The 26,557-nt window shown below is 43.5% G+C and overlaps 1 protein-coding gene across 1 annotated transcript in view; it reads left to right on the forward strand.

The window, feature by feature from the left end:
* Nucleotides 1-26,557, forward strand: part of lama2 (laminin, alpha 2) — a 194,595-nt gene that overhangs the window by 133,405 nt on the left and 34,633 nt on the right. The window contains 14 exon segments of the mRNA XM_056763746.1: nucleotides 1,233-1,339; nucleotides 2,096-2,356; nucleotides 4,272-4,449; nucleotides 11,953-12,089; nucleotides 12,279-12,515; nucleotides 13,161-13,304; nucleotides 16,833-17,009; nucleotides 17,113-17,298; nucleotides 17,383-17,501; nucleotides 18,600-18,717; nucleotides 19,228-19,362; nucleotides 20,449-20,573; nucleotides 20,647-20,733; nucleotides 20,807-21,000. Of these exon segments, the coding sequence (XP_056619724.1) occupies nucleotides 1,233-1,339; nucleotides 2,096-2,356; nucleotides 4,272-4,449; nucleotides 11,953-12,089; nucleotides 12,279-12,515; nucleotides 13,161-13,304; nucleotides 16,833-17,009; nucleotides 17,113-17,298; nucleotides 17,383-17,501; nucleotides 18,600-18,717; nucleotides 19,228-19,362; nucleotides 20,449-20,573; nucleotides 20,647-20,733; nucleotides 20,807-21,000 (2,205 nt within the window).

The following is a 26,557-nucleotide window of genomic DNA, read 5'->3' on the forward strand; positions in this document are numbered from 1 at the left end:
TGTGACTGAATACAAACGACGAGAAAGGTAATCCACAAAGGGTAACTTTTAATAAAACAAAGAGAATCCACACAAGCACATGAAACACAATCAATACCAGATAAAGGAATGGAGCAGAACACACAGCTTAAATAACAAGGAACAGAATCAGGCGAGGGACTAAGGAACTAATAATGAACACAGAAGACAAAACCAAACTGAAGACAACTGTTATAACAGTACCCTCTGAATTAAATATCATGAAAAGGCACAAATACTGGATGCAATGCAAAGGTTCACTTAATAGCAGCATTTCAGCCATATGCCATTAACACTCACTGAAAATAGTTGTATTTCCTTTGGATTAAGTAGAGATAGTAGTTTTCTTATATATACCAGCAGATAACATTTCTATTAGCACTTCACTATTTGTACAATTTATAGAGTTATTAAAGCCCTCCATCTACCCCTCACTGTACCCTAAACCTTAACTTTATGAATAAAATAGAATTCTAAATCTTACATCAATTTCATTGAGTACAATGTCTATATGATCTGTAATGTGATAGAAAAGGTAATAGAGTGTTTTCAGTGAGAGGTGGATTAGAACCTCCGGTCTATACAGACGTCAATGTCTCACGTCATTCATCAGTGGGCGGAGCAGGTGAAAAGAATCTATATGTGTATATAAACACTCCTTCAAAATCATGCAGTGACATTTATTTTGCTTTTTTATTTCCTGTAAAATGGCTGTTTAATAGACACAAGGTTTGCAAAGGCTTTTAAAACATTATTATCACAACGATTGTCCATCCATCCATCCATCCATCCATCCATTTTCTTCCGCTCATCCTGGGCCGGGTCGCGGGGGCAGCAGTCTAAGCAGGGATGCCCAGACTTCCCTCTCCCTAGACACTTCCTCCAGCTCTTCCGGGGGGACACCGAGGCGTTCCCAGGCCAGCCGGGAGACATTTTCCCTCCAGCGTGTCCTAGGTCTTCCCCGGGGACTCCTCATGCCCGGAACACCTTCCTGGGAAGGCGTCCAGGGGGCATCGGGAAAAGATGCCCGAGCCACCTCAGCTGTCCCCTCTCGACAATCACAACGATTGTGCTCAGTTAATTGTGTGAAGCATAAATCATTATCAGGATTAAACCTGCAGCCCTAGAATGAACAGTTTAACACATCAAGCTCTTAAGTGCAGAATAATTGCTCTTTATTTTTGGTTTATCAGATGTGTGTGTGTGTGTTTCAGCGTGTGCGTGTCACCTGAACGGATCGATGTCTGACGTGTGTCATCAGGAGACGGGTCAGTGTCAGTGCAGAAATCATGTGATTGGACGTCAGTGTGATGAGTGCATGGTGGGTATACACAAACACACACACACACACACACACACACTGATTCTACTGTTCCAGAATATAGTAAGCCTACTACCTATGTAACGGAGACAAGCTAGTGTAGAGCTGTGCAGTATGTAAACCTCACTTCCCGACCTCAAGGACGCTCTAGCGACAGATGCTTGATACTGTGGTGTTTAGCCTCCTCACTAGAGCGCCCGACTCCCATGCCAAACCGACCCGGTTCGAAGCCTGCCTAGTGCAGGTGTGGTTTGTTCTGGTTGCACCTAGACAGCATTTTTAGGCATCATAGACACTTTCTTTAGAAACACACACCTGACCCAAAGTTATAACTTCATGTCTGTCTTTGTTGATCGGTCAACTATATATATTTTATTTTATATTAATTTATATGAAAATTTTATTGTATAAAAGTTTAATCAAATTAAAGGAAGGTTGTATTTGATTGTGTATTCATTTTATTTAATACATAAATTTGTTGAATGTGTTGTGTAAGTTAAACTTTAGCCAAGTTTAGCCAAGTGACAGTTCACGTGTTGTGTGTGTGTGTCTACATGTGATGTGCGTCAGAGTGAAGCAGCTCACCGGCTTCAGGAACACATCTTTATATCACACGTGTGCTTATTAGATTTCATGTTTATTGACTGAAGTGATATGAAATTCTCTGATTCTCATTTCATGATTTGAATTTTCTGGTGAATGTGTCTCTCTTTTGGTGTGTTTTCTTCTCCTCACCCGTCTTGTGTGTGTTTTTAGCCCAATTGTTGGTGGGACAGTGAGTCTCAGTTGTGTAAGGCGTGTCAGTGTAGTCTCCGGGGCTCAGTGTCCCGGCGCTGTGATTCTGAGGGCAGGTGCATCTGTCGCGCCGGTTACCTGGGCCGCAGGTGTGACCTTGTGCGCCCGCCTCTCGCACGCAGGGAGACCCGCCGACCCGTCCAACAGGTTCCCATCCAGAACATCCAGAGATGGGAGAGCAGAGGGGGCTGCCCGCGAGGGGCTTACCGCCCCAGTACAGGGGTAAATCTACAGCATGACGGGTGCTCAGGTCCTGTGTGTTTGTGCACGAGTGTGAAAATAACATCTCATCAATGTCTGCACTCCGGCTTGAGAAGAGATCTCAACTATATTATTAGATACAACAGGGCTCGACATTAATGCTTGTCTGGAACAAGTCAGTGTTTTTGTGAGAGAGAATTTTACTGCTCGACCTAATAAAAAACTAGTAATAACAATGCTGCCAAACAATTGGCCTGTGCTCAGAATAATGAGAAAAACAGTAGGTGAGAAATACCCTGATGGTCTAGTACCTCTGCCGAGATTGGTGAGTGTGGATCGGATGGTCACTTTTCTATCCCATGATGCCACTGGAGCAACAGTCACATTTCAAAAGTAAATCAAATTAATATAGCAGAATACTTTAAGGTGGATGTCTGTTTCTAATATAAGTGCCAATAAATCAATTTCTCGTGACTAAATGATGTTTTTATCAACACTCATGTGTAGGTTGTTTTTAATACGTCACGGGTCAAAGAGCATACGGGTCACATGACCATAAGACATGATGGATGCAGTATGACCCAAATATATTCAAACCACTCCCACTAATACTATACAGAACGTAGTGCTTAGTGGCCCATAGGTAGATACTTCTTCACATTCAGGACTGTCACAGTTTGAGATTTCAGACACAGTGTTTATTTTGCTTTTCACTGTTTCACTCAAGCGTCTTCCTGACGACCCGTCAAAATTAAAGTCCCGTCATTAAAGTAACTTAACAGAAGAAATACTAACATGTACTGTAATATTTGATAAAGGAAAGTAGTTCCCAAGTTTTCATTTGATAAACTGTAGTAAACACTGTGGTATAATGTAGTAATGTTCACTATCCAGAGTATCTATCAATTGTTCTGCAGTTTACTATAGCAAATAACACAGTCATTTATGAGGACAAATGTTCCTCGATTGTGTAGTGAAAAATTTAAATACGCAGAACTTTAGGTACAAACGAAACACATTTAGGTAAACGAAACATGATCTGGCCCTAATGTATGTAACATTAATGTCATTTGTAAGTTATCTGCGGACACATGTCAGACACTTATAAGAAAACTTGACCAATCAGGATCTGAAACATTTCCATTGACACATGATACACATGAAATATCACATGACAAAGCTAAACAGCAGGGCCTGATACAGTGCTTCAGTGTTTGTGTTGTGAATGTTAAATAAGGTGACGTGTTGTGATCCTGATGAGTTTAGTTTCAGTGATATTCTCATGTGTGGTGTCAGTTCAGTGTCACACGCTGTGCTTTTCATGTTGTAATGGTCTGGGTGTCTTTAAAAAGCATCAGACGGTGTTCTCTTCCAAGAGAGTTTTGTCACGTTGGCTCACAGCTCTGAGCGGATGGCAACGCTTTTAACAAACACACGCCGTGTGATGCTCGTGTGTGTGTGTGCTTTCATCTGTTTGGCATCAACACTGTGGCGCTGACACTAAAGGGCAGACAGATGGCTGTCAATCATCCGGCAGCGGCGGCTACACACTCATCATCTCTCAACATTGAAATGAAATGATCTTCAGCATCAGTTTAAAGGCACGCTGTGTAGTTGTGGGTTTGTAGTGACTGCATGTTTGTTCAGTGATGCGATCAGGATTGTGTGACGTTTGTGTTGTGTTATACTAACATCAGGATCAAGAGGCTTTAAACAGAATAAGTCTTGAAACTCCTCATGAAGTCAAACTTTTGTTCTTTTCTGGTGTTTGTCCACCTCAGAATAAATATAATATTGTTTTATTTCACCTTGTTACCAGACTGGAAACAAGTTGTTGTCTTCGCTATGGAAGAAATAAATCAGTTTGTGTTCTTTTAACATCTTTGTGTCTTTCTCACGTCACATCATGTCTGTTTTTTTTTGTTTTTTTGTGTAGTCGGGCACACACATGCAGGGCGGTCAGGGTTGTGTGCCGTGTCACTGTAACTCTTTTGGGTCCAAGTCTTTTGACTGTGATGAGAGCGGTCAGTGTCGCTGTCAGCCCGGCGTCTCTGGACAGAAGTGTGACCGCTGCGCTCCGGGACACTTCAGCTTTCAGGAGGGCGGCTGTACACGTAAGTATGATGACCTCTGACCCCTTAGTGCTGATGTGGTGTTTTGGTGGAAGACGAATCACATGTTAGATCTCTTAAGAGACACACTCTTGTCATCTTGATAGATTTTGTCATGCAAGCTTTGGTTTTATTTCTCTCATCTAAGCTGTCCACTTTAAACAGGAAATATAGATATTGATTGAGTGATAAATGACTTTGATCAGATGAGACAAACCATGTTAATTTGACTCATTAATGTGTTAAATCAGACATGTCTGAGAATCTTTAGCGGATCAGATCACTATTGTGTCAAAACTTGAAGATGATTGTATAAGAGCAGAATACTGTAGCTCAACACAGTGCCCTTCACAGAGACACAAAACATCTTGTGTAAAAATTCTCAAAAGTAATGTCATACATGGATTTTATTGATCAATGAAATTAATATTTGGTTTGAGCACTCGTCTAAAGTTTCTAAAGCTGAAGTTTTTCTTCTAGAAGAGCACAGAGTTGTTCAGGTAGATCTGCAGGTGGGTTTCTTCAAGTGTCTTAGAGACATTTGCCCAGTTTCACAGACAAGACTTAAGACTTACCTGACATATTTAAGATAGATTAGTGCCATTGTTTTGTCTGAAGATGCACACCAGTAACATTTTATTAGAATTAGACTTTAGGATCCTAATTTAACTAAGACTAAGTCTTGTGACTAAGTTTTATCAGTGAAACCAGGTCACTGTCTTTTAGATTTTAAAGAAGTCAAATAGCGTGAACACATGTTTTTCTGTGTCTTTGGTGTGTTATATTGCCCATGCATGTGTTAGACACGTCAGAAATGAAAGTGTAAGAACAAAAGAATCATTCTAACTGAAAGTGAAAGCTCACCCAGACCTGCCTAACCACACCCCCACAAATCTACGTCAGTTGGTGGTCTGATTTGACATTACACATGACATTTAGCCGTGTCATATGAGCCCTTTAATCTGTCTCAGTTTTAAAGTTATGACACTTATTATCTGATTCAGATTATCATAGATTCAGCTTCTTGATTTTGGAAACACAACACAGCCAGAGTGTTTTAAAACTGATGTTACAAACAGCTGTCTCTCTCTCTCTCTCTCTCTCTCTCTCTCTCTCTCTCTCTCTCTCTCTCTCTGTCTCTCTCTCTCTCTCTCTCTCTCTCTCTCTCTCTCTCTCTCTCTCGCTCTCTCTCTGTCTCTCTCTCTCTCTCTCTCTCTCTCTGTGTCTCTCTCTCTCTCTCTCTGTCTCTCTCTCTCTCTCTCTCTCTCTCTCTCTCTCTCGCTCTCTCTCTGTCTCTCTCTCTCTCTCTGTGTCTCTCTCTCTCTCTCTCTCTCTCTCTCTCTCTCTCTCTCTCTCTCTCTCTCTCTCTCTCTGTCTCTGTCTCTCTCTCTCTCTCTCTCTCTCTCTCTCTCTCTCTCTCTCTCTCTCTCTCTCTCTCTCTCTGTCTCTGTCTCTGTCTCTCTCTCTGTCTCTCTCTTTCTCTCTCTCTCTGTCTCTCTCTCTCTCTTTCTCTCTCTCTCTCTCTCTCTCTCTCTCTCTTTTTCTCTCTTTCTCTGTTTCTCTCTTTCTCTCTCTTTCTCTGTCCCTCTCTCTCTCTCTCTCTCTCTCTCTGTCTCTCTCTGTCTCTGTCTCTGTCTCTCTCTCTGTCTCTCTCTCTCTCTCTCTCTCTGTTGCGCATGCGTCTAGTGAGTGTGGAGGAGCGTGGTGTGGGGATGCGTGAGCGTTGTGTGAGTTGCGAGTGTTTTTTATTTTTTCCATCTCCTTTTCCTTCTATCATTATTGTTTTTAAATAATAGCAAGATCTAAAAAAAGAGGCGGTTGCGCTAAAGGAGTTTTTTTGTTACTCCCAGTCTGTGTACTGGGAGGATGGCAGTTTCTGGTGCTGAGAGTTTGGGTTTCCTTACGAGGCGACATGGTGTCAAAGTTGATTCTGCCGCAAGGGTGAAAGAGTGTGTTTTGGCCGCGGGGGAAGTGGTCGGCATTGAAAATGTTTTATCGGCATCACGGATGAACAATGCTATTGTTTTGTTTATGAAGACGATTGAGCTTGCAAATTTGTTAGTGGAGAGCGGTGTAGAGATTGATGGTGTTTTCACGTCAGTGCTCCCTCTCTCCACTCCTTCAAAGAAAGTAATGCTATCAAATGTGCCACCGTTTATTAAAAATGAGACTTTAACAGCAATGCTTGCTAGGTATGGTAAAGTGGTCTCTCCGGTTAGACTCATCCCGATCGGTAGCAAGACCCCTCAGTTAAAACATGTGATGTCTTTTAGACGCACTGTCTATATGATTTTGAAGGATAATGTTGACGAACTGGACCTCACTCTTAATTTTCGCCATGATGACTTCAATTATATTATATATGTTACATCAAACGTAACAAAGTGTTTTGGCTGTGGCGAAAATGGTCACCTTGCCCGTGTTTGTCCAAGGAAAGCAAACGATGCTTCAGTTGTTACAGAAAATGTACGTACAGCACAAAATGATGTAGTAATAGTTGCTGCAGAGTTGCCGGGCCCAAGCGTGGCACTGGCTGCTCCAGATAAACAGGAGAATAGTTCTGAGGATGTCAGAAAAGATGAAGTTGTGGTAGAAGGGGCTAAAGACTTTTTTTCTACGCCAAATGTAATGTCAAGTCAAGAAGCGGCCGACTCGGATGAGGCGGAGAATAGTAACGGCGAAGCAGCTATGGATAGTGAGAGGGTAGAACTAGATCTTGGGAATGTAGTGTTGGAAGACGTGGGAAGTTTCTTTAAAAAACCATACAAAAGAAAATTGTCCAAATGTCCTGCGGATAAGAAAGCTAAAAGAATAGATGGTGCTGGCGTCAGTCAGACTGACACGGACAGTGAGAGCGACTTGTAGTTTCAGCGCTAGTCTCCCCCCAAGTGGCCCTTCTAGTAGAAATTACACTGCTGATGATATAAAGACCTTTTTGAAGGTAACGAAGAACCTGCGGAAAGTGAAAATTGAAGAATATTTTCCAGACATAATGCAGTTCGTTGAAAAAGTGAAGATTTTAAGAGGTGAGAATTGCTTCACTATTAGAGAGTCTTTCCGTTTAAAGAAAATTCTGACGAGTTTGAAAACTAAGCTGGACGGGCTTACAGATAACCGCTAATATGGGTAGTTCATTTAATTTGTTTTGTTTCTTTTGTCTTTTCTGCTTTTTTCTTTTATTTGATATGGGAGACATAAATATTGCATCCCTAAACATTAATGGAGCAAGAGATATCAAAAAGAGAGCTCAAGTGTTTGAACTGCTAAAAAGAAAGAAAATTTATGTGTGTTTTTTACAAGAGACACATAGCGATGTATCAAATACTGCAGATTGGGTTAATTTGATGGGCTAGCGATTTTAAGTCATCTTACTTCATTGAGTGGTGGAGTTGCCATGCTTTTTTCGAAAAGTTTTATTCCATGTTCTTTTGACATTGATGAAGTCATTGAAGGGAGATTATTGAAAGTTAATGCTTCTTTTGAAAACAGTTCTTTCGTTTTTGTCTGTGTATATGCACCAACCGCAGCTTTAGAAAGAATGTCTTTTTTGAACACTTTGGATAATGTTTTGTGTGATTGTAACACAGATAAAATCTTCTTGTTGGGAGGGGATTTTAATTGTACTGAAAATACAATAGACAGAAACCATGTCGAACCACACATGCATTCAAGAAAGAGGTTAACTCAGTTGATAAAGACTCACAGCATTGTAGATGTTTGGAGGAATTTTCATGATACACAGAGACAATATACTTGGGCTCACGCTTACGATAATCATTTATCTCTGGCAAGACTTGACAGATTTTATGTTTTTAAGCACCAACTAAGTATGTTTAGAGAATGCTTGATCGTTCCAGTTTGTTGTTCTGATCATAGCCTGATAAAATGTGTCATGACAAAGAATAATATAAAATCAAAAAGTGCCTATTGGCATCTTAACAATAATTTGCTGAGCGACTCTCTATTTAAAGAAGCCTTTAAAGAGTTTTGGAAGAATACTAAAGCTATGAAATTGTCTTTTTTGTCACTGCAACAGTGGTGGGACTTTGTAAAGGTGCAAATTAAGCAATTGAGTCAGCAATACACTCACAACGCCACAAGGGATATTAAAGGGTCAATGAGTGCGTTAGAAGAAGATTTGGTGAAATTACAAGAGCTTGCAGGTTCCACCAAAGATGTCAAGGCAATAGAAGATATTAAAAAGAAAAAAAATGTTCTAGCTGAAATGCTCGGATTTACAACACAAGGTGCTATAATAAGGTCTCGTTTTCAAAGTGTTGAGCTAATGGATGCTCCTTCAAAGTTTTTTTTCAATTTAGAAAAAAAGAACGGACAGAAAAAGTTCATCCATGCCTTGCGGTCTGAAAAAGGAGTTTTATTGACCAACAATTTGGACATCCGAAAAAGACCCGAAGAGGCAATTAAAAGAATGGAAAATGGTAAAACACCAGGAATTGATGGCATTACAGTAGAATTTTATAAAGCTTTCTGGCCAGAGGTGGGTCCAGATTTAGTAACACTTTTCAATGAGAGTCTAGTAAATGGACTGTTACCACGAAGTTGCCGAAGAGCAATTATAACCTTACTGCCAAAGAAAGGAGATTTGAATGAAATTATGAACTGGAGACCTGTAAGTTTGTTATGTAATGATTACAAAATACTATCAAAGGCCCTTGCTATTAGATTAGGTAAAGCCATTGAGTATGTTGTTCATTCAGATCAATCATACTGTGTGCCAGGCAGAAGAATTTTTGACAATGTCTCCTTTATCAGAGACATTTTAGACTGTGGTAAGCTATTTGATTTAAATTTTGGTCTAATATCAATTGATCAAGAGAAGGCTTTCGACAGAATTGAACATGTGTATTTATGGAATGCTTTAAAAGCCTTTGGTTTTAGCTCAGGTTTTATTGAAATGATAAAAACCTTGTATTGTGGCGTTGAGAGTGTTTTAAAGATTAATGGTGATTTATGCTCCCCCTTTAGAGTCTATAGAGGTATTAGGCAAGGTTGTGCATTGTCAGGAATGCTATATTCCTTGGCTATAGAACCCCTTTTAAACAAACTAAGAACTGTTATTTGTGGGTTGCATGTATGAAATTGTTTTAACAATTTCAAGTTATCAGCGTATGCTGACAATGTTATTGTTTTAATCCGTGACACCAATGATATAAATATGTTGTTAAAAACTCTAGATGATTTTAAAATCCTCTCTTCTGCTAAAGTGAATTGGAAAAAAGTGAAGCCATCTTGGTTGGAAAATGGCCAAGAGGTGAGCCAAAGCTCCCTGATGGCCTTAAATGGACAAGAGAGGGTTTTAAGTATTTAGGGATTTTTCTTGGCAATGAAAATATAACTAAAAGGAACTTTGATGGAATTGTTGAAGAAGTCAAAGGACGATTGGACAAATGGAGGTTTCTACGTCCTAAAATGTCTTATAAGGGACGAATCCTGATTATTAATAATCTAGTAGCTTCTACTCTTTGGCACCGTCTAGCCTGCATAGACCCTCCAGTTGACGCATTGTCAAAAATTCAATCAATTTTAATTGACTTTTTCTGGGATAAGTTACATTGGGTGCCCAAAAGTGTGTTATACCTGTCAAAAGAAGAAGGAGGTCTTGGTTTTATGCATTTGCAGAGCAGAACGGCCACTTTTCGTCTTCAGTATATACAAAGACTTTTAATGTATCCTGCAGAGACAAGTTGGGTGGATGCTGCTTGTGCAGTTCTTCGAAACATCGGAGGCCTAGGATTGGACAAAGTTTTGTTTGGGCTGAACCTCAAAGACTTAAACTATGTGACTGTCCAGTTTTGTATCGTAATCTATTTAAGGTCTGGGCCTTGTTTAAGACTACTAAGGAGAGCAGTACCCTTTCTCTGTTTTGGCTATTGAAAGAACCATTAGTCCTTGGATCGCGGTTGGATTTATCTAATGTGATGGTGTTTGCTGTTCCGAAGAGTACTTTACTGAACGCCAAAGTGACGACAATTGGTCAGTTGGTTGAGACAACGGGATCAGTTTTTAACGACGTTACTGCAACAGCTAAGCGCCTTGGGATTAAATCACGCCGTGTTGTGGAAAAAGCACTTGAACTTTGGAAACGGGTTCTCAATAAGGAAGAAAAAGCTCTACTTGCATGTTACTCTGAAGGATCTGCAAATCCAGACCATAAAGATCCTTTTCCGGGTTTGACAATCTTTCCTGTTATGGGGGAATGTCATGGAATGCTTTTAGACTGTGAAGTTTTAAATTTTGAGGGTTCTGAAGTGGCATCTGGCAAAGTTTTGTATAAAAATTGTGTTAAGGTTTTTAATAAGAGTATTCTAGATAACAAATGTGACACACCTTGGAGGGATGTACTACACCTTGATATAGAGGAAAAACCAGCTTGGGGGGCCTTGTATAAGTCACCATTAATCAAGAAAGCTGGCGATTTACAATGGAGGTTATTGCAAGGTGCTATTGCCACCAATGCTTTTATTTCTGTAATCAATGGTGATAGAAACAATGGTTGCCCTTTTTGTTCTTTGAAAGAGACTGTTTTTCATGCATTCATGGATTGTGGGAGGTTAAAACCTTTATTTGAGATCTTAGAAATGTTTTGTACTTCTCTTAATGTCTCTTTTACAATGAAATTGTTTATCTGTGGGTTTAAATATGTGAGAAGCCATTGTCAGAAGTCTCAATTGATAATTTTTTTTCTTGGTCAAGCGAAGATGGCGATCTATGTCACAAGGAAGGAGGAAATTGAGAACAAAACTCATTGTAATTTAGTTGGTGTTTTCCTAAGACTTGTAAAATCAAGAGTTTTGATTGATTTTCATTATTACAAACTAATGCACAACCTTTTAAAATTTGAAATGATTTGGTGTTTAAATGGAACCATTTGTGAGATTGTTGAAGAATGTTTGTATTTTTCACTCCTGTTAAGATAACTTTTTTTAAATTTGTCAAAAGATGTTTAGTACATAAAAGTAAGTAGTGTAATATGTAAATTGTAATAAAATGGAAGTTTAAAAATCTCTCTCTGTCTCTGTCTATGTCTCTCTCTGTCTATCTCTCTCTCTCTCTCTATCTTTCTCTCTCTTTCTCTCTCTCTCTCTCTCTCTCTCTCTCTCTCTCTCTCTCTCTCTCTCTCTCTCTCTCTCTCTCTCTTTCTCTGTCTCTCTGTCTCTCTGTCTCTCTCTCTCTCTCTCTCTCTCTCTCTCTCTCTCTCTCTCTCTCTCTCTTTCTCTGTCTCTCTGTCTCTCTCTCTCTCTCTCTCTCTGTCTCTCTCTCTCTCTCTCTCTCTCTCTCTGTCTCTCTCTCTCTCTCTCTCTCTCTCTCTCTTCTCTCTCTCTCTCTCTCTCTTCTCTGTCTCTCTGTCTCTCTCTCTCTCTCTCTCTCTCTCTCTCTCTCTCTCTCTCTCTCTCTCTCTCTCTCTCTCTGTCTCTGTCTCTCTCTTTCTCTTTCTCTCTGTCTCTCTCTCTCTCTCTCTGGTGTCTCTCTCGCTCTATCTCTCAGCGTGCCAGTGTGCTCATGTGGGAAATAACTGTGATGCAAACACAGGTCAGTGTATCTGTCCACCCAACACTGTGGGAGAGAGATGTGACAGATGCGCACCCAACCACTGGGGTCATGACATCACCACGGGCTGTAAGGTAGTGTCATCTGTCTGACTGTCATCTTCTGATGAAACACCTGCACACTTCACACTCACTCAAGTCATGTTGATTTTCTTAATTCCTCCAACTGTGACAGCATATTAGTTTCGCTACATGACTACAATCTTAATACATAATCTGTGATCTGTGGAGGAGACTGATAATGGAGGTGTTTGCTGTGTGCAGGCGTGCGGCTGTAGCGTGTTTGGTTCTGTCACGCAGCAGTGTAACATCAACACCGGCTGCTGTGCGTGTCGTGAGCAGATCATGGGTGAGAAATGTGACGAGTGCAAACTGGGTTACAGAGATTTCCCACAATGCATCTCCTGTCAGTGTGCGGCGGCCGGCTCGTCTGCAGACACCTGCGATGCAGTTTCTGGTCTCTGCGCATGTGCAGACAGAAGTGGACAGTGCTCTTGTAAGGTACTGATGATTCATCCTCAGTTTATTTCAAGTGTCTTTTTTTAATGAGTTTGGCTAATCAATGCAAATAATCAACATTGTGACATTGTGTTGTATGAGGAAGTTTTAGAAAATCCAACCACAGCTGAGCAAAGTTTGATAGTTTTCAGTGTGACCAAAAAAAGTTCTCTATATTCTGACCTGAGCTTGTTGAGAGAGATCTAGTTGACACACGCTTCATTGAATTTGATATTCAATGAAATGCCATCCCATTATCACTCACCGCACTGCTTGTTTTCAAAAGCATGAAAAGGAAAAGAACACTTTCTGTCAATGGACTTCATCTTTAAAATCTAACGTAAGATAATAAGAGATTGATTTCTCTTACGGTATATATGTGAGATCACATGCCACTTCATGCTTCATTTACTGTAATACTAAAGGATTGTCAGAAAAATATATCTGAGAGATTTGCTTTAAAACCCTTGGAAACACTCAGTTAGACTTGATGCTTGTCCGAGTCGTCTTGTGTTTTTCTGCTGAACACATAATAACAGTGTCAATCTGATCCTGTGAGGACGTCTGTCTCAGTACAACACACCAAAACTCTCTATGTGATGATGCTGATGATGATGTTTGTGTGTGTGTGTGTGTGTGTGTGTGTAGGCTAAAGTGGAGGGTGTGAAGTGTGATCGCTGTAAGATGGGATCATTCGGCCTCAGTCACAGGAACCCAATGGGCTGCAGTCAGTGTTACTGCTTCGGCTTGAGCAGCTCATGTACTGAAGCTACAGGACTCATACGAATGAGAGTGAGTATACACACACACCTCACAGACACACACACGGACACACACACCTCACACACACACAGACACATACACCTCACTGACACACACTGACACACACACCTCACAGAAACACAAACAGACACACACATCTCATAGAACCACAAACGGACACACACACAGACACACGCACGCACAGACACACACACATCATCTCATTTTCACAGGTATATAAAGTGTGTCCCAGGACTATAAATCTCACATTCTTTTTAGAGAATCAAAACTCTTGTGTGAGCAGAAGTATATTTAGCTGGTTACATGCTTGAAGAGGAATGCTTTCTAAAGGTTTTGATTGTCTTTCACTTCAGCCTGTGGTTTTTGGTGAATGTCAGTGTTTTGTGAGGATGGGATGTGTTAATAGAGGAGATGGGATCAGTCCACAGGTGACTCTGGATGTGTGTGTAGATGCTCTTCTTAATCATCCTCGCTTCAGGTGGGCTGAGATGCTCCGTTACCCGGGAAACAGTAAATATTAATACATTTCTACAGCGTCCTGGCTGTCACTCTCTCTCAAGCAGACTCAGAGAGAGAAAGAGAGAGAGAGACCTGTGTTTGTTTTTAATAAGCGTTTCCTCCGGATTCACAAACTCCCATAATCCTCGGCGTGTCCATGGAGACGTGCAGTGGAATGTGGTTGAAGGACACTTTTTCCAATGAGCCGAAATCGACAAACAAATGAAATAAGGGTGCAGTGCAAAAGTTAATTTAAGTTTGTTTGCTGTCGGAGAGAAGTTGAGAATCCTTTAGCTCATTTATGAGAGATTTTTTCTGAGTCAGTGAGTCGTGAGATTGCGTGTTGGCGTTGAAAGTCGTTTAGTTGCCCCGTGGGGTCCCTCACACACGCTTCTCAATATACAGAAAGAAGAAGAAGAACCATGAAACACATTTGACTCCAACAAACACATTCACACATGAATCATAAAACTGAAATAAGTCTGCAGGGGCTGTAGAACATCAGTCACTAGATAAAGGTCTTAAATGGGTCTTAAAAGCAAATCAACGTTGACCTGATAAAATGTGTTTTTTTATTGCTCAGATCCTGAAAGTGCTACTTGAGGCAGATTCACACTCCTCTACGTTACATACTACGTTCTGACATTTCAAATCCTACACTCATTACAAACACACAAAGTGCTCAACAGGGTCAGAAATTTACTTTCCATCAAGGGACAAAATTTGGAATTGATTTTCATTTTTTATCTTCATAAGGGCAGTTTTTATAATTACCTTATTTAAACGTAAAACATCGTCTTTTATGTCAAATAATTTAATGCAATAAGTGATTTCAGCCAATAAGAATAATGATGTACTGTATTATATGATCAACAAAAGACACATTTAATGTGCAGAAGCACATCTGTGCACTGTGCTGTGTTTTACCTTTTCTGATTTTCCTGTTTGCTCCTGTAAAGCTGCTTTGGAACAATGCACATTATGAAAAGCACTATATAAATAAACTTCAATTGAATCTGTGATGTCTCATTATAAAAGGGGGTTTCATTCTGCTAAAATGTGCCATAACTGTATTAACATTTACACTGGTGACTTCTGATTGGTCAATGACATGCAGAGCCATCTTTGGTTGGTTGTAAAACCAACGTCTGTTTAGGGAAGTCGTGGCACCTTCTTTGCAAGGCAGTTATTACGTCATTTAAATGGGATATACTGATATTTCTACAATCGGCCCAATTAAACGATATATTTAAAAACAACATTTCAAAATACGTAAACTGTACCATAATGTTTGTTCCCTTTCTGTGGGTCTCTCGACGTTGTGTCGAGAACGACAGATGGGGTTCTCCCTTGAGAACCAATCAACTCTGACTACTATAGAAAAGTCCAATGAAATTTGGCGAATTAAATTTGCATCTCCGCCCCCGGATGTCCGGTATAAAACGAAGCAGGCGTGCAGCATTCATTTACCTTTTGTTCTTCAGAGCCTTCGCTCATGACTGCGAACAAAACAAATTCAATGAATTCTTCTTCTTCTACATTGCCGGATCTACGACGTAGAGCAGCGGATCGTCCCTACCTGCAGCGACCTTCCCCTGGCTGTCTCGGCGGTTCCGGAGGTTTTAGCGATTTTTTCTAAAAAAGGTCCTTTTCAGGACTGAGCATTCTCCAGCGCGGCATGTCCCGCTGTTCTCTTGGGTGCGGCACCCTCATCGAGGAGGGGGATGGACACGATCGCTGCGTTAGGTGTCTGGGCGTCCAGCACGCTGAAGCAGCGTTCGTTGACACATCTTACCCGCACTGGGGGCAGATTGTCATTCAGAAGTTGCGATCACGGGTGGCTGTCTTCCTATGGGAACGAGCCACCATTTCGTCTGCTACCCGGGCCGTGAATTCGGAGGCTACAGCCGAAGCAGCGTTAGTGATGTGGGGACCTCTGCGAACGTTAACCCACCAGCCAAGTGCACCACTCCAGCCGCTCCAGTCAAACCAAATCCGGCTCCCTTACTTCCCTCGATGGTGAGGCAGCTAGAGGCTACGTCGAGATCCCCCGGGTGGAATGTGCGGCTTCGGTGCACCTGTGCCGCAGACGGCTACCACGTGGGGGAATCGGCCACACCTACCGCCCAAAGCGCGTAGGACTTCGGCATCACCGGTGTCGAAAGCTTGTGATGCCGCGGGCCAGGCTGCCTCCGCTCTCTACGCCATGGCCATCCTGCAGGACCGCCAGGCCAAGGCGTTTAGAGAGCTCCACGAGGGTAAGGCCGACCCGGGTATAATGCAGGACCTCCGTGCTGCCACTGACAGCGCTCTATGGGCGACCAAGGTGGTGGCACGGGCCCTGGGTCGGACGATGCCCACGGTAGTGGTCCAGGAGAGACACCCCCGGCTGTACCTTGCACACATGAGTGACACCAAAAAAGGCAGCTTTCTTGATGCACCCGTCTCGCAGGGTGGGTTGTTGGTAACACCGTCGAGGACTGTGCTCAGCAGTTTTTGACGGTGAAGAAGCAGACAGTGGCAATTAGCCACATTTTACCGCACCGCGACTCGGCCGCATAGAGGCCTCCGAGATCACACGTGACGTCTGCTTCCCCGCAGCCAAGGACCCCTTCGACATCGGCTCCGGTTCCTGTGCCCCCACAGGAGGATCTCTGATCGGCCGGTACGGGACGGCTCCTGCCTCGTCACCAAAGCCGGACCCTTTTCAGGGCCTGGCGCCCACTTACTCACAGAGTTTTTCGGTTCTTCCCGGGTGTACTTGCAGCCGATCGCACACTCCACTGGACTGTGCCCGGCAACCCGACCTCACGCCCTGGCGAGGCATAGGCTCTGTTTTCTGTTTCATATTTCGTTACAGTTGTCAAATATAAAGGGCCCTTTTTGCCCTTTTAAAACCAGAATTTTCTTCATCTTGGCGGCATTTTTGCCCCAAGCCCCCTTTAATGCTCACATGTAAAACTCTTCCAGCTGATTTGTTTATTTCGGATGAATCTGATGCTCATGTGAACTCATGAGTGATGTCGTGTTGTTGTACAGCTGAGTCTGATGCCCGAGCAGACAGTTCTTCCTCTGGTGGACAGATCCAGCGGACAGGAGATCACAGCGGGCGTGACCTTTCAGCATCCTGACATCATCGCCAATGCCAATGTCGTCCAACAGCATCTGAGTGAACCCTACTACTGGAAACTGCCCAAACAATTCAGAGGATCCATGGTTAGATCAACTTCTTCAGTTCATCTGATCCTTTTTAAGGTCTACATGTTCATCCAGTCATGGAGATGTCTGAACATCCTTGATGTGTTTGTGATTCTATCAGATAACAGCCTACGGTGGGACGTTAAAGTACGCCATCTATTATGAGGCACGTGATGAGACGGGCCGCACCTCCTACGAGCCGCAGGTCATCATCAAAGGCGGTCCCAGCAGGGACCAGGTCATGGTTCGCAACATGCCGCCGTTTCAGATTGGTCAGCTGACCCGTCATGAGATTGACATCACAGAGGTGAGCCAATCAGATGGTAGAGTCAGTGCCCGCCCACAGCGGCGTTAGAGGGGTTAACATGTGTATGACATGAATGTTTTTCAGCACGAGTGGAAACACAAGGACGGAGGAGTGATGTCCCATCAGGACTTCATGGACGTGCTATTTCATGTGGATTATATTCTGATCAGAGCTTCACACGGCAGCGTCATGAGACAAAGCAGGTGACAGAACACAGACACGCCCACCACCCCACCCCCTATCTTTATTTAAACATCCCTTTCATCCTCAATGAAATAGTAATTCCTCAATTAAAGTTGTGTTACATGTAAATCTCTGTCAGACCTCATTGTGTCAACACATCCCACCCATACACTCGCTTCAGTTTGAGTTGATTGACACCTGTGAGTTTTTACTTCATGAACACATTTTCATCTCAATATATTCATTTGACTAATTAGTTGAGGAGAAAAGTGAGTTGACAGAGACGTGCGTGTATAATAAGAATCAACTGTCATCTGTCAAATGACTCTCTGAAGAAGAAAGTGGTCAGATAGTCTTACAGAAGAGGGTGTCTAGAGACATCGAGTCATAAACTCACGCTGACCCTCATGATAACAACACGTAACTGAATGAACATCATTTTTTATATATTTTGATGATGTTTTGTATCTTGACTTGACTGTGTTAAGATGTGTTAAATGAACATTTAAGAGCTTTCATTTCACACAGACGTTTGACACAATACATACACATGTGAGCGGTTTCTTTGTCAGGATAACACACGCCTGAGATACTTCATGAGTTCTCTCAACTCCTGTAGAATAATGACACACACTGATGACTCCCTGTTGAATAAACCAGCTTATGCTGGTCTGGGATGTTTGATGCTGGTTTGCTGGTCCTTAGCTGGGTTAAGAAGGTCAAACCAGCATCAAAACATCTCAAACTCAGCATATGGTGGTGTATTCAGCAGGGACATGTACACAACCATGACACTATAGGTCACTGTGGATAAAAGCATCTGCCTAATGCCTATATGACATTGACATTTTATGAATTAAAAAAATGTGAGACCGGTGGGTAAGGGACCATGTGAAAGCAATCCTGCATTTTGATTGGTTGAACCTCAGCTGGTCAGCTGAAAAGTCATTCGCAAAGTATATGTAAGTAGATGTTGTAATTTCAACTAGTTCCCACGAAAGCATATTACATGTGTGTGGTGCGTGTGTGTGTGTGTATGTGCGTGCATTTGTGTGTGTGTGTGTGCGTGCATTTGTGTGTGTGTGTGTGTATGTGCGTGCATTTGTGTGCGTGCGCAGAATCTCAGAGGTCTCTGTGGAGGTGGCTGAGGTGGGCACATCGTCACAGGACACTGAAATGGCTCATCAGATTGAGAAATGTGACTGTCCTCTGGGATACGCCGGCCTCTCGTGTGAGGTAAAAACAACAGACATCCTCACATGTATTTAAAGATCATTGTGTGTATTCAAAAGTGTTATAAAACCCCGTCATGTATTGTTTGAAAGGTTCTCTGTATTTTGATGTTTTTCTTCTGTGCCAGTGGTCATTGAGGTCATGTGTTTTAGCTGAAGTTGCTGTGTTGAGATGGACGCTCACGTGTCTTATACAGTAGTTATAGTTGTGTGTGTGTGTGTGTGTGTGTGTGTGTGTGTGCGTCCTCCCACAGCCGATAGTCTGACAAGTTGTTGTAAGTGAAGTGTGTGAGACGTGTATTAGAGATCAGTGAGTGTTCACATTCAGGCAGATGGCTGTACACAGACGTCACACACTGTGCTCTATAAAGTATTTTTAAATAGCCGTTTAGCAGGTTCACCCTCAACAGATGGTGCACTAAACCGACGCGATTAATTTGGAAGGGAGATACGTAGTGTTGCCATGGTTTCAACAGAGGACTATTATTTCCCATATGAACACGTGTGTGTGCAGGAATGTGCGGCCGGGTTCTACAGACTGTGGGCTCAGGAGGGCGGTGTGGCGTCCAGGACAGGCTTTGGCAGCTGTGTTCGGTGTCAATGTAACGGCCACAGTGACTCATGTGATCCTGAAACATCCGTGTGTCAGGTACAACGCCGCTCATTCTCTCACTGCTAAACACCTTGTTTCACTGGACTTCCTGCTCACAGCCAGCCTGCATTTCACCTCTAAATTCAAATAAACTTTAGTTTGATTTTAGTGTAACTTTACCTTTTTGGGAGGCTGCTTGTGATTTGCATCACCACAGTTTTACTTGTATGATGTTTAAACTGAGTTTATTGTACCCTGCTACACACAACAATACTGGAGAAGCCTTCCCAAAACACAAGACACTATAATGGTTATAATGGGAATTGTATTGGTTTTATTGGAAACTATATTGGTATTTACTGGTATGTGATGGTTTCTACTGGAGGGATGTTAAATCGTATTGGAATAATGCCCAAAACACAGTAGAAAAAGGAAAATTGTAACAGTTTGAATGGAAAAATCTAATGGTTTATAATGGTAATTAAATGTTCTGTTGTTTATTTTTATAAGGGTAGTTAACGAATGGTGAATGTTCACGAGGAGCTGAACATCACACACACACAGATCATGCAAACATACACACACACACACACCTCACAGACAAACACACACACACACTGTAAACTAGGCTTTGTTTTTCTCATGTTTTGTCTTGCTTCTAAATGTAGAAATGTATTTTAAAATTTAATGAGAACTTTATGCCATCTGATCTCTGAAGTTATTTAAACTCAAATTCATAGCAATGAATTCCCAGCCCACCCACCTGATGTTTGTAAGTGAAATGTGTTTGTGATAGATGAAGTGAATGCAGTTTAGACATGTCAACATCTCATCATCGACGGCTTTCTGCTCGAAGATTCAACTCTGCCACAAACCTTCAGTCACACGCATGCTAATAGCAATATCATTTGCATTTTAGGGGTTTTGGCAAATTGAAAATGGTAAACGAGCGTGCGAGGGGGGTAATTTATGTAATTGAGGTACACAGGAAGTTAATGAAAGTTTTAGAGCGACACGGCCCAATAAACCACGACTTCTCATTACACTTCACATCTCTCTCCATCTTCCCTTTCCTTGTGAGATCCGCAGTGCTCGTGTCTTTGTGTGTTTGGTTGATAAGCTGTGGTTTTGTGTTGGATGTAGAGTTGTCAGGATAATACCGTAGGAGAGAAGTGTGAGAGATGCGCTCCGGGCTTTTATGGTGTGGTGCGAGGCTCAGCGGACGACTGTAAACCCTGCGCATGTCCTCTCCTCAACCCCGAGAACAAGTAATGTCATACACACATGTGATGATCGATGGAGTGTACCAGCTGAGGATCCTCTGACCCTCTCTGTGCTCAGTTTCAGTCCCGGGTGTCAGACGGAGGGTTTGGGTGAGTACCGCTGCACGGCCTGTCCTGAAGGGTACACGGGAAAACACTGTGAGAGGTGAGACATCCCATCATATCTGTCATTGAGGGTTAAAGAGTGCTCATCACTCATCATGCTTTTAATCTGGCAGGTGCGCTCCTGGTTTCCATGGTAACCCCAGCGTGCTGGGCGGCCGGTGCGAGGAGTGTAAGTGTGATGCGTACGGCGCATTTCCCTCGCCATGTGACACTGTGTCCGGCCGGTGCCGGTGTCGTCCTGGTGCCGATGGACTGAAGTGTGACCAGTGCATGAAGAAGCATGTGTGTGGCCCTGCGGGCATCGTGTGTAGGTACCAACACGCACACGTGAAACATCACTCTACATTTAGAGACGCTTATACACATTCAGAAAAATGATGGAACAAACCCAACGCTTGCTTTAAATCAACCTACGAAATGTCCAGAAGGGACTCCGGCAAAAGATAACACACTACAGCAATTTCAGAGTGGTAATAAAAACAACATTCCATGAGTTTCTTTAAAGTCTGATACAAATATAAAAACAGCCCATAATGAGCAGGAGGAGATGCAGCCAAAACAAACAACATTTTAATGAGATGTGCTGAGACGTGTTTACTGTTTGTGTAATTGCTGGTTGTAGTTTTCTGAGGGAAAGATCAGACTCTATTAGTGTGATGTCTGATGTAGACACCAGTTGCTCACACAACTCCACAGATGTGACAATTGTGTATGTGTGTTTGTGTGTAAATGTTTATGTGTATGATTTCTCCTTGTGGTGTCCAGCATCAAATATGTGTGTGTTCTTATCTGTGTGTGCGTGTGTGCTAGGGTGACCACTTGCTAATAAGCCAAAGGGGGGACAAGGGGTATGTTTCTGAGGGACAATGTGGGACACTGCCTGGCGCGGCGGTGCCCCAAACCCCCCGGACAGACTCACTGATAGTGGTTTAGCCATTTCTAGCACATACCACCTTACATGGTATATTAATAATGCCCTATTCCCCTAAACATGTGTAATTGCTGATGTATGCTCATGAATAGGCCACCCAATGTATATTTTTTTTAAATAAAGATTCACAATATTTTGAACATTCAATGAATTGACAAATGCACTTCCACTTACGATTTACTTTAGCTATTTCATTTTCCCAGTCTTTCTTGTACCCACACCTTCTCTTTTTAATTAATGGCTCAGACCAGTGGCCTTGTTAGGCCCTTTTTAGGGGAGCTAAAGCCCCCCTAAAGTTCTAGCTCAGTCCCCCCTAAAATATTGTGTGTAATGTAATCTGTACAAGAATTCGAGATCGCTTTATAGCCCCCTTTAAAACTTTTATTATGAAAACGGCGTTAGGCTGCGTTATTTAGCGCATTCTTCAGTTCACACACGTCAGCACATTGGAGTTAAAATCATTAGCAGGTAACTTTATAAGGTGTGTTCATTAACATGACATCTGCATTTTTGCCATTCTTTGTTATAAATGCATCTTAATATGATGTGGAAGCGATACATGACCTTTTCCCATTCACTGTTTAAAAGTTTTATGTGCGTTCACCCCTCGTTAACTATTTGTCAACGTTACCTCAAGCAAAATGAAAGCACTAAAAACCAATGATGGCATACCTCGACGATTAAGATGATATTGTAGCGCACAGAAAGTGTCATTAATGATGATGTGCTATAGTTATAGAGAGTCGACGGTAGTTTTGACAGCTCCGGAAAGAGGACGAGCAGATAAGAGTTACTGTAGATCAGCCCGGTGCGGCAGTGTTATTCATTGTTCTGAGTTCAGAGGAAATAAAAGTGTACAGAAGCTCTATGTCGTTTTCAGACGCTTCAGTATTTTTATCATTAATTGAAAACATATTGTGGATGTAATAGATGAACACACAGTCATGCAGAGAGAGTGACAGCGCTAGTGCTCATCAGAATGAATGGCAGAGAAACATATTAAGTTATTTTTACTAAATAATGATTCAGCAGTTGATTGTGACATTTTATTTTATGGATTTGTGGCTGTTGTTGTTGTTGTCACTTTGAAATATAAATGTTGCAGATTGACCGATTAATGTGATATTCATTTGAATAACAATAACTTGTATTTATGCTTTTCTGCATATTCTTTCTTAATTATTTATTTTAGTAACGTATACAATATGTGGTGATTAGAGTGTGGCTCTCTCTCTATATATATCCTCATTGGAGGCTGAGCCTTGAAAACCTAGAATCGCCCCTGGCTCAGACTCAGTCTCTTTCTCCATTTTTCAAATTGGAGCGCGCATCTAAAAGTTCCTTCTTAGTGTGTGCATGTGCGCGCGCTGTCATGACGACAACGGAACAACCTAGTCAGCAGTTCAACTGAGGGGTGGGTGTGGCAACAGTAGCGTGCTGAACTGTCAAGTAATGTTCGTTTGGCTGTCTGGGGCTCGATGATATAGAGCGACCAACTTTTTTTTGAGCAAGTATTGATTATGCGTGACACGGTCTCAATTTGCGGGACGCATGAATTGGGCTTCAAACACTGTGCGCGCACGCGCTACGCGGGACGGGTGGTCACCCTAGTGTGTGCGTGTGTGTGTGTTTGTGTGTGTGTTGGCGTGTGTGCATGCATGTATGTGTTTGTGTGTGTGTGTTTGTGTGCGTGTTGGCGTGTGTGCATGCGTGTGTGTGTTTGTGTGTGTCATACAGCACGCTGCTCCTTTAAAACAGTGACTGTGAAGTTGTAATGGATTGAGACACAAACACAAAAATCACAAACTATTCAGCCAATCAGATGAGTTTTATGTTCTAGCTCCCTTTTACACTTACATTTACATTTAGTCATTTAGCAGACACTTTTATCAACGGAGAGTTCAGGGAGCAATAAGCGATAGTTCATACAGGAGCAATAACACAATAGGTGCCAATACAAAGTTACTAGTTTCAACCAAAGCTAGACCACCACTTGTTGAGAGAAAGAAAGTCGGTTAGTGTTTTTCTCATTTGTCTCTCAAGTATTCACAGAAGAGATGGGTTTTAAGTAGTTTTTTGAATGTTGTGAGAGATATGGTCGACAGGACTGAGTTTGGAAGAATGTTCCACCAGGAAGGAGTTGTGAATAAGAATGAGCGGGAAAGAGATTAACTGCCCTTATCGGAGGGTAACACAAGACGCTGTTGGTTTGCTGAACGCAGGGATCTTGATGGGATGTTGGAGTGTAGGAGGGTGTGATAGTCCTGTAGGCTAGCATTGGTGACTTGAATCTGATACGGGCTTCAACTGGTAGCCAGTGGAGAGAGAAGAAAGGGGGTGTCACATGGAAGACGAGGCGTGCTGCTGCGTTCTGAACTAGCTGGAGAGGTTTGATCGCCTTTGCAGGAACACCAGCAAGGAGAGCATTGCAGTATTCCAACCTTGAGATGACCAGGATCTGGACAAGTTGTGCCGCATGCTGATGTGAGATAGGGTCTAACCTTTCTAATGTTGAATAAGGCATATCGGCATGACCTCGTTGTTTTGTGGTGTGATCATAGAAGGACATTTGTTCATCAAATGTGACTCTGAGGTTCCTGGCTGTTTTGGAAGGAGTGATTGTGGTATTGCCAAGTTGGATGGTGAGATCGTGTTGAACCGTGGGGTGTGCCAGAACCACGAGTATTTCTGACTTGGCCGGATTCAGCTGGAGGTGAATCATCTTCATCTTTTATCCAAGCTGAGATGTCCTTGAGGCAGGCTGTAATGCGAGCTGCTACAGTGGTATCGTCTGGGTGAAAGGAGATGTAGATCTGGGTGTCGTCAGCATAACATTGATACGAGGGGCCATGTGCCCGTATGATGGGTCCAAGGATCTTGTGTAGATGAAAAAAAGCAGTGGTTCAAGCACTGATCCTTAAGGGACCCCAGTGATCATGTGGTGAGCAGTGGACATTTAGCCCCTGAAGGATCTTCTGGAGAGGTGGGATTTGAAACAGTGGAGAGGAGAAGAAGATATAATGACAGGATTTGAATCTTAAACTCTATGTTTGTCCATCCATCCATCCATCCATCCATCCATCTTCTTCCGCTTATCCGGGGCCGGGTCGCGGGGGCAGCAGTCTAAGCAGGGATGCCCAGACTTCCCTCTCCCTAGACACTTCCTCCAGCTCTTCCGGGGGGACTCCGAGGCGTTCCCAGGCCAGCCGGGAGACATAGTCCCTCCAGCGTGTCCTAGGTCTTCCCCGGGGTCTTCTCCCGGTGGGACATGCCCGGAACACCTTCCCGGGAAGGCGTCCAGGGGGCATCCGAAAAAGATGCCCGAGCCACCTCAGCTGGCCCCTCTCGATGTGGAGGAGCAGCGGATCTACTCTGAGCTCCTCCCGAGTGACCGAGCTTCTCACCCTATCTCTAAGGGATCGCCCGGCCACCCTGCGGAGAAAGCTCATTTCGGCCGCTTGTATCCGCGATCTTGTCCTTTCGGTCATGACCCACAGCTCATGACCATAGGTGAGAGTAGGAACGTAGATTGACCGGTAAATCGAGAGCTCCTTCTTCACCACGACAGACCGGTACAGCGTCTGCATTACTGCAGAAGCTGCCCCGATCCGTCTGTCAATCTCCCGTTCCATCCTTCCCTCACTCGTGAACAAGACCCCCAGATACTTGAACTCCTCCACTTGAGGCAGGAACTCTCCACCTACCTGAAGTGAGCAAGCCACCCTTTTCCGACTGAGAACCATGGCCTCAGATTTGGAGGTGCTGATTCTCATCCCAGCCGCTTCACACTCGGCTGCAAACTGTCCCAGTGCATGCTGAAGGTCCTGGTCTGATGGGGCCAGCACGATGACATCATCCGCAAAGAGCAGAGATGAAATCGTGTGGTCCCCAAACCCGACACCCTCCGGCCCCTGGCTGCGCCTAGAAATTCTGTCCATAAAAATTATGAACAGAACCGGCGACAAAGGGCAGCCCTGCCGGAGTCCAACATGCACCGGGAACAAGCCTGACTTACTGCCGGCAATGCGAACCAAGCTCCTACTCCGGTCGTACAGGGACCGGATGGCCCTTAGCAAAGGGTCCCGGATCCCATACTCCCGGAGCACCCTCCACAAGATGCCGCGAGGGACACAGTCGAATGCCTTCTCCAAATCCACAAAACACATGTGGATTGGTTGGGCAAACTCCCATGAACCCTCCAGCACCCTGGAGAGGGTATAGAGCTGGTCCAGTGTTCCACGACCGGGACGGAAACCACACTGTTCCTCCTGAATCTGAGGTTCTACTATCGGCCGGATTCTCCTCTCCAGTAACCTGGCATAGACTTTCCCGGGGAGGCTGAGAAGTGTGATCCCCGATAGTTGGAGCACACCCTCCGGTCCCCCTTCTTAAAAAGAGGGACCACCACCCCGGTCTGCCAGTCCAAGGGCACTGTCCCCGACCGCCACGCGATGCTGCAGAGGCGTGTCAGCCAAGACAGCCCCACAACATCCAGAGACTTGAGGTACTCAGTGCGGATCTCATCCACCCCCGGTGCCTTGCCACCGAGGAGTTTCTTGACTACCTCGGTGACTTCAGCCCGGGTGATGGGCGAGTCCGCCTCTGAGCCCTCTGCCTCTGCTTCCTCAAAGGAAGACGTGACGGCGGGATTGAGGAGATCCTCGAAGTATTCCTTCCTCCGCCCGATGATATCCCCGGTCGAGGTCAAGAGCTGCCCCCCTCCACTGTAAACAGTGTTGATAGGGTACTGCTTCCCCCTCCTGAGGTGCCGGACGGTTTGCCAGAATCTCTTCGAGGCTGACCGACAGTCTTTCTCCATGGCCTCACCGAACTCCTCCCACTCCCGAGTTTTTGCCTCCCCAACCACTCGGGCTGCAGTCCGCTTGGCCTGTCGGTACCTGTCATTTGCCTCGGGAGTCCCACAAGCCAACCA

The sequence above is a fragment of the Triplophysa dalaica genome, chromosome 13 (genome assembly GCF_015846415.1).
Source record: "Triplophysa dalaica isolate WHDGS20190420 chromosome 13, ASM1584641v1, whole genome shotgun sequence".
Classification (NCBI taxonomy): Eukaryota; Metazoa; Chordata; class Actinopteri; order Cypriniformes; family Nemacheilidae; genus Triplophysa; species Triplophysa dalaica.